Here is a 15,654-nt window from a genome sequence, read left to right as displayed (position 1 = left end):
CCAATTCCGACCCTGAACATGTAGCCCAAGCTCAAGGTCTGAGGGAACCAGAAACGTCAGAGCTGGGACTGTGGCAGCAGCAGCCAGCCCAGCAGAAGGCCCAGAGGACCTGTGACTGGGGCCCGATCCAGACCCCCAGGCTCCTGCACCTGCACCATCCCACAAGCTACCGATGAATGGGATGCTGTTTCAGCCCTTGCTTTGTATCCTCTGGCTTCTTGAGAAAAATGATGGTAAAAGGCACATGGAGCGCAGAGCTGCTTCCCGTGACTGAACAGCACAGACAGCCGCTTCCCAAAGAGACAGCCGTGGCAGTGTGAGACCAACTCGACCCACAACGGGCCTTTTCTGGGGATGGAGAGGCGGCATGAGATAAACAACTTCGCTTGTCACAGGGCAATCTTCAATTTTTGGTGCAACCTGACCCAGAAGGAGATGCAGGTCACATTTTGTTTCAGGTAGTTTCGTGAAGATTGCAACCTTCCCTTAAACAGTTCAAACTAAGAGGGAAACAACTAACTAGAAACAGGGTCAAGAAAAATGCTAACTTGTCCAAGCCTGATAATAATTTGGAATTCCTAGAGACAGTCTGACTTGGGTATGCAAATCTCCCAATCGACACATTTCTCAAAATGCTGCTGGTGGCAGTACGATGTCAAACTGAAGCCTGCGAGCAGGAAACATCAGGAGGTGGCCTAGTAACAGAGCCACTGACTAATAAATAAGGATCAACAGGAGTTTGCTGGGCGACAACTTCCTTTAAAAAGAAAAAAATGTTCTGTTCTGCTGACACAGCGTTACTGATTCCAAAAAGAAAGAGTGTATGGGGGCCTGCACTTTTGTTTTTACAGCCAGAAGATACAATTTGCACCTCCCCCACCCCAACAGGCACCCAGGGCGACCTATCTTGACACTGCACTGGGAAAGCTGAGAGGCACCGGTTCCCGGGCCCACTTTTAGTGAATGGCCAGGACGCCAACATGGCTCACAGAGACCAGCTGGCATCAGGCCCCGAACTCCACTTCCCTTCCCTGAAATCTCGTCCGAATGTGGGGCTAAGACCCAGCTTCCGCTGTGTGTGTCCCTGCCCACATGCACAAATGAGAAAAAGAGAGTAGCCCCACCCAGTGCAGACCCAGCCATGCAAGCAAATCACTAGGAGCTGTCGTCCACATGTTGAAAGAGGAGGCCCCGCTCATGCTACCACCTGCAGAGGTCTCTGCCTTCTCCCTCTCTCACTGAGACAGAAACATCCTTTCTCACTGCCCTGTGATTGCTGAAGGAGAATAACACTGAGCCAGTCAGGAGACCCACAGCCCAGTCACTGGGACATTTAATAGGAGATTAAAGAAACAAAATTATCAAAAAGGAGCGTTCATTTCCTCCACCTACCAAACACCATCAACTCCCCACAGTTTGTGCAACAGGCCAATTGCTTGGCTCCAAACCTTCTCTGAGCAGGAAGAGGGGCAGAGCAGACCCACTCCAGGATGGCTGGCCCTGCCCAGATGTACTGAATCAGACCACAGAGTGGCAGAGGGTCTTGAGATCTCTAAGCCAGAGCAGCCAAGGGACCAAACAACCCCCAGTCCCATAACTGTAACTGGGTGCAGATCACTGGCATTGTTGTCTGGGCTGCCAAAAGCTGAGAACAGAGGAAAGATGCGAGCTCTGGCTTAGCCCGAGGGCACCCACCCTGCCTGTCGCCCAGTACTTCTGGGCCTGTAACCGACAATACTCTGGCAAGGGGTGGGGAGCACTTCCCCTACTCACAGCCATGGTAGGAGGCCGGCGACCCCCCGGCCTTGCCATATTCCTGCTCTGAGTAGCTGGTGGAGAGGTTGGGCTGGCTGGAGCCTCGGCCGAAGGTGATCTGGTTGCTGCTCATGCCGGTGGCCACCTGGGCCATGCGCTCTTTGGTTTTGAGAGCCTGGGCCCTCTCGGCCTTCAGCCGCTCCTCATCCTTGAGGAGGGCTACCAGCTGCTTTGACTTCTCGCGTACATTGATGCCCTGGTCCTTGCCGTCACGGTCAATGTACTGGAAGTCCTTCAGGGTCTGGATGGCAAAGATGTTCTCCCGACACTGCTGGGCCACCCGCTCGGAGCCTGTCTTGATGAGGTAGTCCAGCAGCGTCAGCGCCTTGTACACATGCCGCCAGTTCTTGCCGTGGTCGTTGAGCCGCTTCCACACCATGCTCATGATCTCTGAGAAAGCCACCACGTTGTAGGTCAGGTCAGCGATCTCCGTCATCAGAGAGCTGGACGGGCCCCACGGATCATTGGACGTGGCTTCTCGCACTTTTATTTCAGCCTCTGAATAATTGTTCACAATGTTTTTCATTTGCCGTCTGATAGAGGAAGTCGCCATTTTTATGGTCTTTGTGACAAAGGTAAAAGCCCTTCAAAGAGAGAGACTTTCCTATGCCAGGGAAGTTCGTGCCCTGTGAAGGTTCAGTCTCTGTAACAGGTATGGAACAAGATCTCGGACGGTCATTTCCTCCGCTGGAGCCTCAGGTCCGAGAAGCCAGAAGCCATGACCTAGAGAAAGAAAGAATAAAAGAAACACACTCCCTGTAGCATGAGCTCCTTCAAGACAACAGATTCTGGCTCAGTCTTTTTTGTAAAAAAAAAGGCAGGTACCAAGGTCTGGTGGGGTTGCGGGGGGAGGGTGAGTACACACACTCCAGCCTCTCAAGGAGGAAAGAGATCCATCTTCTTTTCAAAATTATGACAAGATCAGTATTACAAGTTAATAGTGAATAAAATCTAAACTCAAGGTTAAGCGTTTGGCAGACAAGAAATAAACATTATAACTGTTGTTCTATTTTCAAAACACTTCCACTGGCATGGCTCTTCTGTGGGTTGTATTTTCACTACGTGGCAAAAGCCAGAGACAGAAGAATCCTAACACTGGGGGAAGCTGGTTCTGATAAATTTTAAATTATGTGTGGGAGCAAGAAAGCCTCTCATTTCAGGTATATCTTACCCCAAAAATGCCTATCTATGCCCCCCTTTTAAAGTAATCACTACAGGGGATCCCTGGATGGCTCAGAGGTATAGTGCCTGTCTTTGGCCCAGGGCGTGGTCCTGGAGTCCCACATCAGGCTCCCTGCATGGAGCCTGCTTCTCTCTGCCCCTCTCCCCCCACCCCCTCTCTCTGTCTCTCATGATTAAATAAATAAAATTTTTTTAAAAGATTTTATTTATTTATTTATGAGAGAGACAGAGAGAGAGAGAGAGGCAGAGACATAGGCAGAGGGAGAAGCAGGCTCCATGCAGGGAGCCCGACGTGGGACTCGATCCCGGGTCTCCAGGATCACACCCCGGGCTGCAGGCGGCGCTAAACCGCTGCGCCACCGGGGCTGCCCTAAATAAATAAAATTTTTAAAAATAAATAATCGCTACACCTAACGTGTAGCTTGAACTCACAACCCGCAGATCAAGAGTCACATGCTCTTCCAACTGAGCCTGCCTGGTGCCCCTAAAATGCCTGTCTATGCCTTTAAAATCGTTCAACGCCTGGCTTTGGTCCACTGTGCTTCTACCTGCCCCGGGCATTTTCTGTGACCACTTTTCTCCTGACTTTTTATAAAGGTTTCCAACTACTCTTAGAGAGCACAGCCAAGGCCCTCCACCAGCTTTCAAAGTCTCCAGCACCTGGCCTGAGCTAATACAACCGTAGAAATTCTCTCTTCGCCTCACTTCAGAGAGGGGAAAAACTGAGGCCCAGGATTTCACATTAACAGACCCTCCCAGCCCTATGCCACAAACACAAATTCCTACTCCATAGAAGAAACATTTACTGAGCTCGAGCAGGGTCTGCATTTCTGACAGTTGACTCTGGCCCATGAGTTTGGTCTTTCTTGTTCACCAGTGAGCACCCAACAATATGCCCGACACGGATGTAAATGCTGGTGAATGAATTTACAAAACAGATGAACAACAGCATCCGTGTCCTCAGAAAGGCCACAGTCTGGCAGGGGATAGAAGTGAGCACAGGGCACCTGAGGGTGCAGCTGGCTGTTGGGGGCTGCGAAGGCAGGTGAGGGAAGGAGCTTCGGCCAGAAATAACTCTGAGTATGTCTTCAAAGCTGAAAAGACCTGACGGGTGGGAGGAAGTGGTAATGCAGACTATTCTTCATCCATAAAATGAGGAAACTGAGGTCCAGAAGACTCGGGGATTGCCCAAGATAGAGCAGCATAGCTGGGGTCTGGACGCAAGCCAGAACCCTCCCCTTGCCTATCTCCCACTACCACCTGTGGGGCTCATTCTGGGCTCTTCTGGCTGTCAAGGAGCCTTGGACCTGGCTCTACTTCACTTACTGCTCAGGAAAACCCTCCAAGTAAGGTAGAGATGGGGAGCTCGGGGACCTCAAGTCACGAGGTCTGCTGACTAAGGTCACCTCCTCCAAAGCAGCCCATGCAGCCAGGGGCCTGCTACTTCCTCCCTCCTCGTGCAGGACCCTTACTCTCCATCGAGCTGTGAGCTGTGGTGCTGCTTCTGCCAGAGAAACAATGGATGGCCTCCTCCGTCCTCATCTAAAGCCTCTGACAGGCAGTGGGAACATCCACAGAAATAAATAAGTAAACAAAAAAGTTAGAGGTGAGGGGAGCCACAGGAAACACAAAGATCACTTATCACATATGACCATACAAATAAGAGACAGCTCATAAAATTTCATCCTGGTGACAATCAATAATACATCTGCTATGGCTAACAAGGCCTCCTATCCAGCCTCAAATATGCCAAGAATTCTGTCTCCACCTGAAGCCACAGAATGGGGCTTCGGCAGAAGGCCGGCATGCTCTGCCTCTCCACTGATCTGGCCAGCTCTCATAAATCCTCTAAAGCCTGTCAAAGGACCAGGGATAAAAATTTTCCCGGTGAACTGCACATTTGATTTAGTTTGGTTTTTCATTCACAGCAACATTCACTGCTGGCAGAGATGGGATGGGCCTTAAAAAGCCAAAAAGAACACTTTGATTTTTTAATGAGCATCTCCCAGCTTAAAGTGCAAACACTCATCAAAAACAGCGGTAACATTCAGATGTACTTAATGCCCAGGGGCTCTAGGATGTGCCAGGGATCACCAAGCACTTCCATTTGTCACTCCATCTGGTGCACGGCAGGTATGACCATCCCACCCTCTGAGAAGCAGGAGGAGCTGAGATCCACTGATGAAGAGATCCTCAGCCACCTTCCTACAGGTCAGGAAGCAGCTTTGACTAAGCATCACAGCAAATGGTCTTCCTGGTAAAAAGGCCTCAAACAGTTGGCAATATATTGAAAAAAAAAAAAAACAAAATAATTTCCTGAGGGAGAAACGATGCCCCAGGCTGTGTTGCCCTTCTTCTGGTCCAGCCATCTGAGACCCAGTGTCCTCCTAGGGAGAGGTCAGGGAGAGGCCATGAGGCCCAACCAGCCAGGGCACCCACTGAGCCTCCTAGGCCTTCGGTGGCAAAGAAAAGACATCAATTCTTCTGATCAAGGGCCAGAGCTCCTCTGGGAAAGGAGTTCCGAACTGAGAAATCAGGGCTAGGAACCAAGGCAGGGGTTTTCTCTAACAGGCTCAGCTTGCAAAGACATCTGTTAGCAGACTCTTTCAACTATTTAGGGCTTAAGAAAAAGAAAAAAGCTAATAAAACATTTCTTACAGTCAGAAAAATATATAAAGACTTTATCATTTGAATGGCTACCTGCTATTTTCTTAAAGCTATAGACAAGAGCGGCTTTCAGGACAGGTACATGGTGAGGAGATCAGGGGATAGGAAATTCCTGATAGGAGAAAAGGACACCAAAGGCGCCTCCATAAAACCATATTCAAGGCCATCTGGGTGACGCACCTTGCCGGAGACTTTGGAGACTTGACACCTCCAATTCCAGCCATGAGAGAAGCCAGCTACACATGAGTGGGCTGCAGGACCATAGCCCTGGCTGTGTGCACATGAGGCTCTCCCAGGCAGCTCCAAGACAGGGACCTGGGTGGCTCCATCATACTTGTCCATGTGGACCTCAGACCGCACTCTTCCCATTTTAAAACTTCTCCCCCTCAACCTCAGGACCAGACTGTCAACACCTAAATATCTCTTCTCCCAGCAAACATCTGTCAGGCACTCCCTCCCAAAAGCCAGGCCTGAACACTCTCCATTCTCAAGGATACACCCTGTGCTATTTCCAGAACCTAAGTTTTGTTTTGTTATTGCTTTTTTGAACGGTGTGCATGCTCCGCCTCCCAAACTTTCCCTCTCAATCTGCCAGTTTTCTTCCGTTTCCAGCTTGCTGAGCCTTGAACTAACTAGCAGAGGATCGTGTGTTACCGCCTGAGCTCTTCACTCAAGCTTGGGAAGCTGTGGTCAGCTCACAAACACCCCATCATTTATTAGAAGCTTCCACTCAGGGCACCGCCTTCAGTCCAGGGCATGATCCTGGAGACCCAGGATCGAGTCCCATGTCAGGCTCCCTGCATGGAGCCTGCTTCTCCCTCTGCCTCTCTGTGTGTCTCTCATGAATAAATAAATAAAATCTTAAAAAAAAGAAAAAGAAAGAAGCTTCCACTCAGATATGGAGAAGGCGGGAGGATGGGGGGTGGTGCTGGGGACTGCCAAAACAAGAGGGAAAAATAAACTTTGTTAAAGTTTAAGCCAAGATGGCAAAAAAAAAAGGGGGGGGGTTGTTTTCATGAATTAAAGACTGACAACCCAGGGGACAAATGCCATAAAAACATCAGTATCTAGAAATGCCTTCAGAAATGGGAGTTCTATCGGGGCGCCTGGGTGGTTCAGTTGGCTAAGTGTCCAACTCTTGATTTCAGCCCAGGTCATAATTTCAGGGTCATGAGATCAAGCCCCATGTCTGGCTCTGCACTGGGCGTGGAGTCGGCTTGAGAGTCTCTCTCTCCCCCCACAACTCGCTGCTCACATGTGCTCTCCCTAAAAAGAAACTTTAAAAACTGTAAAAATTAAAAAATAAAACAAATTGAGGTCTATCATCAGGAATTACTTAGAACTATTTCATTACATAAGAGATAAAATCTGTACAATTCTGTTACAACTTTAAATATTTTCTGGATAGAGACAAGTTGGAATTTCTATTCAAAGCAAATGCATTTTTCTGCACAGTAGCCAGAGGACGTCCATTTACTTTCCTGGATGGGATGACCAGGGGCCCCTACCTTACCTCCAGCCCCACTCTAGCCCCAGCCCTGAACAGCCTGTTTTGAAACTGTATTAACCATTCATTTTATTAAGAATCAAGGCTTCTGATTCACGTGATAACCACCAGTAACCTCACTGAGTTGATAAAACCCAAAAAAAGGCAAAGAAGCTGAGTATTTCAGCTGGCCTAGGGAAGTCTCACCATGTGCAATGCACATCTCTGTCAGGTCTTCCAAAAGGCCCTCGGGAGCTCTGAAGACTTTGCATCAAAAGCCTGTCTATTCGGTATGGAAGGGAACACTCATTTTTGTACAGTCAGGTTCCAGTACTAGAAAAGGTTCTTTAAGCCAAAGGAATATTTCGTTTCTGTCCTGGAAACGGAACCTGCTGTTTCTGCCTATGCAACATCTATATCCTCCTGAGAAAGATCCCTGGTCTTCTATAGGGGACATGGCCAGGCACAGGCCCAGTCCAGGCTCCACCAATCCTAGTACCACAGGCCCCCACCACGGTGGCTCGACCAGGAGCAGGTGGACGATCCAGGCTGGGCTGTCTGAGCTGTTAGAAGCTACCACAGGGCCTGGGTTTCCCTAAGTTTAAAAGTGATGCTGGAGAAAACAGAGCAAAGGGCAGGAGAAAGAGTGACAGAGAACACGGCTGGAACCTCTACGTCCACTTGTGCCTGAAGCCATTCATTCCCTGCATAATCAGCAGCTGGAGCCCACATGGTCATCTATAACCTACAGCACTGTGCGCTGTGCAACGAGCGTCCTGAGAGCAGAAAAGCCGGCCACAGCTGAAAACCAGATGTACAGCGAGGGCCCCCTTCACCAGAGCCTCCAACAGGGCCTCACAGAGAAGTGCAGGGATACCAACCAGACTCTGCTCAGTCACACCTGACCTGTGAGCTCAGGCTGACCGAGAAGCTGCGTCCTTCCCAGGGAGGCCTGTCACCTGGGCCAAGGTCTGGCCAACACTCTTTTCAGAGTGGCCTATGATGGTGACCCATAAAGTGAGAGCTGGATCATCACATTTACAGGGGGCAAGCTGGGGAAGAAAAATTCTGGCATGTTTGAAAATACAACCAGAATTCAAAAGACACTGGAGACTGGAATTAGACTGAATGAAACAGGCCAACAGGACAAAACTAAACAAACAAAAACTTCCAAGGCTAGAGTGTGGTCCCTGGAGGCAAGAAGAATTCCATCAAAACCCACTCAAGGGTTTGTGGAACTGGGTGGGGAAATTCTTTCCGAATCCACAGTTCCATCAGGACAGAAATAAGAGGCCCTCTCGGGCATTCAGAGCAGCCCAGGTGGGTCCCAGCTCAGAGCCTGCAGGACTCTCGGCCGCTGTGCTTCTGGGACACAGAGGCAGGATACTCCCCCCATCCATTGTGGTCTCCCCACATCCTTAAGGAAGTTTTGGCAGTGGCTTTTCAGGGATCAGGGACCATTATCAGGGTCAAGACCAGCTATGAGAGAAGAGCAACAACTGTTTCTCCCTACTCCCCAAAACCAGTCATGGGTCAACTGATACTGGCTGTGACAGTCCAGTCAAGATCAGTAAATGTCATTGAGTGAAATGATCAGAAAGTCACCTCCGCAGATGACAGCTCAAACTATCTGTGCCTGGCGGCCTCCTATGACATCACATGTACCTCACATGTCTTAAGGCAAATGACAGGGAGGGCTGCGGGAAGGAGGTACTGCCACCTTTCCTGCAGCGTTGCACCAGTGGGGCTCACTCTCAGCCATATATCGAAAGCTCCTGGGGAGATGATTCAAAATTCCATACACACAGCAACTGGAGGCAGCACTGAGAGGATCTGACCAAGCTCCCATGGTGACTTAAGTATCTTGAAGGAAGTGCCACAGTGTCACCATATGACACACACAAGCATTAAGTTTGTGAAACACTGTGCAAGCCTTGATTAGTTGACTTTAATTTTCCTTTGCATGCAATCCATGCATGAGGAAGCATCTCCACCTTCTCAGTGGGGAGAAGAGTACCACGACCATTACAAGGAGGCTCAGTCAGGGGGTAGCTGAGACCACAGCTCACATGACCAAATGGAGCCAGCTTCCCAGAAGACAACGGGTCCAGTTAGGACAATATGGACAGTGCCACATTCTTCTCCACAGTCATCATTTCAGCCGAAAAGAGAAAGGACTATTATGACTCTGCATCAACCAAGCTAGCAATAACTCAGAGCCTCATAACCAATGCTCACACAGAGGGGAGAAATGAAAAGGAGAAAACAAAACAAAAAAACATCCTCTACATTCACCAGAAAAAAAGAAATGTTCTCTTCGTTTAACTGAACAGAGCAATCAAATTTTATATCACCATCCAAAAAATGGGACTAAAAAAGACAAAACAAAACAAAACAAAAATCCACTGCATTCGTATACTCAAAGGGTTTTGAGGGAAAACAAACATTTTAGACATGACTTCCAGATGATAAAGCGGGTCAGGCTAAATAGCTTATGCACCTCCCCTTGCTCCCTTCTAGGGGAGGAAGAGCCCAGGGCAGGTGTCCAAGCCTGTGTCTGTTAATCTGCCACCAGGGGGAATTGAAGGGCCCCCGTCCCCCATGCTGGGCAGTGCCAGCCCTCCCCCAAGGCAGGAGGGAGGGCCTCCCACAGAGAGCCTCCTGGGCAGCCTCTGCCAGGATCTGACAGTCACTGGAAAAAGTCAGACAGTCTCCTATAACTTTATGTGTTCTTAATTTTTCCAAAAGCAGAAGTACTGAAAACACACACAAGGAATTTCATTTTTCCTTAAAAACAGGCCCCAAGCACACAGTCTCAGAGAAGAGCAACACCCTGTGGGTGCAGATTACATAGGTATTGAGATGCGGTCATTTTTAAAGATCATGTGAACCAGGGGGCCCCCTGGGTGGCTCAGTCAGTTGAGCATCTGACTCGGTTTTGGCTCACGTTGTGATCTCAGGGTCTTGGGATCAAGCCCCGCGTTCTGGGCTCCGTGCTCAGCATGGAGTCGGCTTGTCCCTCTCCCTCCCCACACTTGTGCACTCCTGTACACACACTTTCTCTCTCTCAAATAAAGAAATAAAATATTTTAATAAATATAAATATGTATATGTACATACACACACACATATATATACACATATATACATATATATATCATGTGAACCAGGGTCAGGAGACCTGCTCTGGTCATTCTGGCTGCACGCTGGCCATCTGACACAGCCACTTAGTTTCACTCCCTGATTCAGGAGACAGGGTGTATGGAGCTGTGCCTCCTCTCTCGCACAGGGTCAAGGATCAAACACATTGACAGGTGGACCAAGTCGATGCATAAACATGCCATAAAGGAAAAAAGAATTCTTTACTGCTCCTTATCTCTCTCTTCTGTTCTTTAGAGTAGTTTTGCAAATGACCAATCACAGACAGCATTCTTTAAATCATGCCAAAAGCAAACAATGTGGTGTTGTAGATGCACAGATTCAGGAGACAGGAAACTGGGGATCTAGGTCCGGAGCTGTGACCATTCTGAGGCACCAAGTGAACCAGTGACCAGGCTCCTCACTTCTAAAATGATAGGGTAGAACAGATGCTCTTCTTAAACCCTTCAGTTCCCAAGACCCTCTTTCTGACAAATAGCTCAGTCCCCTGCCATCTCCATGGTGTCACAGGGAGCCCAACCTTCTGACCAGCCCCAACAACAGGTCACTGACTGCAGGGCTAGAATTCTGGCCACAAGCCTAGTGGCAGATGTTTCTCTTGGTCTATGGGGCTCACTGGTGAGCAAAACAGTAGGGCTTCCCTTGGGCCTTTAGAAGTGTGAAGGGTAGCCCACAGAACCCTTCCCTCCTCCCAGCAAGGCAGCTTGTATGTGACCCCTAGGCTAGAGAATCTCTATTTCTAACACTGTGACTCTGCCACTAGAAATACCCACTAATAACAGACAGCAATGCCACCCAGAGACTGAGAACTACAGAATGGGGGCATCTGATGGCTCTACACAACCCATCCCACACCATAGGGCAGGCCCAGCTATGGATTACACTTTGATCAGTACAATTTTCCAACTTGAAACATTTGAAAAAAAAATGCAGAGCTGCATGGGAAAATTTAGAATTCCCATGATTTCAGGCTTAATTTAGCCCTGGCTGGTCACTGTGATGGCACTAAGTCCTGGGCTGTCGCCATCCCCTGAGGAGCCAGCAAGAGAGAGAGCTGAAGCAAAGTGAGGGTAAGCTAGGGGTTCCTTTAGCCAGGACCCCACAGACTTGGTTTCAGGCACAGTGGTGACCTAACATTTTTCTCAAAAGGAGCTCAAGATGCTTGGCAAGAGGAGCCTTGCAGGAAAGGTACAGGTATTTCCACCCTTCTAAGTATAAAAGCAAAGCCAGGAGGAAAATGACTGGTTTGCTCATCTCTGCCCTTCAACCTCCTGTTCCAGGAGGGCATATTGGACTCTCCTCGCCACAGCTGTGAAAGAACGAAGCAGATTTCTGTGGGAAGCTGAGGAGTTACTTCCACAGATGTCAGATAGTGACGGCTGGTGTGGATGGACCCTCAAGGCTGGGCCCATTACCCATCCCCCAGCAGCCAGGGCTGCTGGGGGGGGTGGGGGTCAGGCCAGCGCCCCAGAGACCAGAGGACAGTCTTACCTCAGCAAAAGGAACAAAAGGATAAGCCAAATTATCCTCAACTTGGGCCCTGGGCTACCCTGGGGAAGGTAGAAGACCTGAAGGCTAACTCACTCTGTGCCACAGTGTGCTGTACCCTCTTCTCCGAACACTTTCCTCATTACTGCGATAATCTGCTCACTGTCGCTTCAGAGAAACCTATGTGCCACAAACCAGCTCCTGCCATGCACTCTGCCCACCAGCTGCCTCTTCTGCCTGCATTCTTCCCATGACGGTCACCAGACGAGCTTTCTCATTACAGCCCTCTTTAAATATCGCCTCCCCAGAACCACCAGTCACCCTGTCCAATCACCAGCTTCAATTCCCGGCAGAGCCCTGCTCTCTGCTGTGCATTTTGTCACTTGTTTCTCTCCTGTGCCCCCCTGACCTCTGTGAAAGCAGGGTCCTGTTCTGCTCTCCTCTGTGCCTGGAACAGAGCCTGACACACAGTGAGCACTGGATAAACCCAGGGGCAACCAGTAAGCAAATTTTACAAGTTATCTCTGATTGTGTCTATTCAGAGACCACCAGAGTGAACACCCGAGGGGCCATTCTCCCAGTTCCTGTTTCCCTTTTTGCTCACTATCACAGGAGGCCAAAACAGCTGCCCTGTTCCACTTGCTGACTACCCACTGATAAACTGCAGATGGGCAGGAACTGCCATGCCTGGAGCTTTGTGGATGCTCACATAAGAGCAGAATCACCAGAGCCCAGGACTCATGGGCAGCATAAGTGCCACAGAGCAGAGACCACTCAATGCCCCTGACAGCCTGGGCTCAAGAGCAAAGCCGGCCAGCCCTGGCCAGCATGCGAGGATCCCCCCTACAACGAGAATTTCTTATCCTGACCACATGAATCTACATCCTTGCCTTTCCAGCTGGGAGATCGGAGACAGATAAATGAGCTCCCCTTCACCTCTACTTCTACACTTGTCAGCTGCAGCGAGGGGGTGCCTAGGGAGACAATGGCAAAGATAACTGGTGTCCAAATATCTGCTTCCTCTCCCCGGCAGGACCAAGGTGAGTACAGCTGTAGGCTGTTACCTGGCACATCTCTCAGGACAACTCAAGAAGAACGTCCAGAGCAGGAGAGGAAGGCCCATGGAAGCCTCTCGGTGAAAAATGTGCTGGGTGGCTAATGGTCTACCAGGGTGGTAGGTCCACTAGCACCTCTTTCCTGACCACAAAGACAACCTGTTAAACATGGTCACCCATTCCAGCTCTGCCCCTTTGTGGCTGGCCTTTCCAAGAAAAGTCTCAGATGTGCTAATTCTCTGATACTAGTAGTTGTGATAGAATAGCCACAGAATAGCAACAGAAAAGAGAAGAGGCTCCTTAAGAGAAGCTAGCAAACACTGAGGTCTGACTGTATGCTGTGCATGATCTAATAACACACGTATCTTCTCATCAAATCTTCCTAAGGGTCCTAGAGGGAGCAATTATTATTATCCTCATTTTACAGAGAAGGAAACTGAGGCTCTGGGAGGCTCAGAAAGTGGCCCAAGCTGCACTGCCAGCAGGGGTTAGGACCAGGATCTGATCCCAGACCTCTGGCTTCTGGTTCCAGTCTGTGATTCTATTCCTTCTGGCTTCAGACCAATTCAGTGACCAAAGTCATGAGAGCAATGAATTTGTCCCTGCTGAATCTGCAAGTCTAGGAAGGTGCCTCTTGTCTGCATGTTTAAAAGGAAAAAACACCCCTGTTCACCCAGAGGTCCTCTCTCCAGCCAGCTCACCAAGCCAAGTGAGCAGCGGCAAAGATGCTAGAGCTGGAAGGGCTTCAGGACTCACCTGAGCAGATGTCAAGGCCCAGAGCAGTTCAATGCTGTACCAGGATCAGGCCCTGGCATTCCCAGCTCCTATCAGTGTGGCCAACCAAGGAAAGGGGTCTTAATGCTCTTAAAGAAAGCTTCCCCTGGAAATGTGTAAGTTCTAACAAGCTGGTGATACAATGAAATTTGTCAGGGCAGAAGTCTGGAATATCAGAGAGACTCCAAAACTATTTTTTAAATTGTGTTTTAGGGGTGCTTGGGTGGCTCAGTTAAGTGGCTGCCTTCAGCTCAGGTCATGGTCCTGGAATCCTGGGATGGAGCCCTAAATCTGGGCTCCCTGCTCAGTAGGGAGTCTTGCTTCTCCCTCTGCTCCTCCACCTGTTCATTTCCTTTCTCTCAAATACATAAATAAAACTTTTAAAAACAAATACATATATTTTTTTAAATAATTTTTTAAAGTGTTTTAGGGGTGCCTGGGTGACTCAGTCAATTGAGTGTGACTCCTGATCTCAGCTCAGATCTTGATCTCAGGGTCGTGAGTTCGAGCCCCATGTTGCAGCCTACTAAATAAATAAATAAATAAATAAATAAATAAATAAATAAATAAAATTCAAATTTAAAACTGTATTCTTTAGAACCCACATCCTTAAGAAATGATGTTTTTTTTGGCTCTAACCATGTCTCCTACTAAATCAGTTACATCAACTTAACCTAAGAAGTGTGCATTATTCCTTTCAAATTGCTGTTGTCATCTGAAACACCACTCAGAAAAGACCGGGTCTCAATGCTGAAAGGTAAACTTCCTTTTTTGGTACAGAACAAAAATATTATTTCCCTCTTTCCTCCTCTGCTGGAGACATTCCCAGTGTTTTATTTACTCTGCAATACTGACTGGATATATTAGGAGGAAATGTTCCTTCTAACTCTTAAATGTCAGAGGCTGCCCCAGAAAAGGCATGAGCAAGCCCTAATGTCTTCTAGCTGTTCCTCTGTTTGCTTAATTTTTTATTATGTACTATTGGATGCATATAAAAGAATTAAGTGCAAACCACATGTGAGGCACAAACAAAAGGAGCCCCGGTGACCCCCACATTCTCAAGGCCTAGAGCATGACCACAATGCCCACCCAGAGGGGTCCTTCCCCTCCCTACTTCCTCTAGTCCAGGCCAACTGCCAGGGTTCTGGGTTCTTCAGTACCTTGCTTTTTAAAAAAGATGATAATTTTACCACAAGTGCTTAAAAACCAAATAATATACGGCCTTCCACAACTTGCTTTTGTCATTCAACACTATGTAGGGTTTGTTTTTCTTTTTTAAGATTTAATTTATTTATTCATGAGAGACACAGAGAAAGAGAGGCAGAGACATAGCAGAGGAAGAAGCAGGCTCCCCTTAGGGGAGCCTGCTGTAGGACTTGATCCCAAGACCCTGGGATCACGACCTAAGCCAAAGGCAGATGCTCAACCACTGAGCCACCCTGGTGCCCTAATACTGTGTTTCTTAGACTCATCCACATTGCTCCATATGGCAAGTTGCGGTCCATCCATTACATTTTCGTATTTAACAATTTACCCACTCACTCTCCTGCCAAGGGACATCTAAACTATTTCCAAATTTTTGTCATCATGAATATGTCTGAAGTCTGGACTGTGCAGGGTATCTCCTGGGACACACGTGCAGAGTTCTTCCAGAGTATGTTTCTAATAGTAGAACTGCTCAGCTCATTTACAGGGTGTGCAAAAGTTCTCTGTGTATTTTAAAAATATCTTTGCTTCCTTCATTTAGAACATCATTTTATCATTAGAGAGCAGACATATAAATGGTTTAGTTGATACCAGGTTCAACAAGTATTCTTCACACTCAGTCTATAAAGAACAATGCCAACAGGCCTGGGGGTGGGGGGTGGTTGCTAGGAGGGCACAAGACATGATTTCTGGCCAGGCGGGGGGTATAACAGATGGGTTTACAAACAAGATCAGGACATGCTGTGGGATATGTCAAGTGCATCTGCATCGATGCTGCTGAAGAATGAGACACGAACAAGTGTATGAGGGGTGAAGGCCATT

General features: G+C 48.4%; 1 protein-coding gene across 10 annotated transcripts in view; it reads right to left on the bottom strand.

The window, feature by feature from the left end:
- Positions 1 to 15,654, bottom strand: part of EPN2 (epsin 2) — an 85,303-nt gene that overhangs the window by 45,700 nt on the left and 23,949 nt on the right. For all 10 annotated transcript variants that reach the window (XM_072820916.1, XM_072820920.1, XM_072820925.1 and 7 more), the window contains one exon: positions 1,774 to 2,538. In XM_072820916.1, the coding sequence (XP_072677017.1) occupies positions 1,774 to 2,368 (595 nt within the window). In that variant the 5' untranslated portion in view covers positions 2,369 to 2,538. The remainder of the gene's footprint in view (positions 1 to 1,773; positions 2,539 to 15,654) is intronic.

Source organism: Canis lupus, chromosome 3 (genome assembly GCF_048164855.1).
Source record: "Canis lupus baileyi chromosome 3, mCanLup2.hap1, whole genome shotgun sequence".
In the NCBI taxonomy this organism is placed as follows: domain Eukaryota; kingdom Metazoa; phylum Chordata; class Mammalia; order Carnivora; family Canidae; genus Canis; species Canis lupus.
The sequence above is the reverse complement of the archived record's forward strand: the minus strand, read 5'-3'. Positions and strand labels throughout refer to the sequence as shown.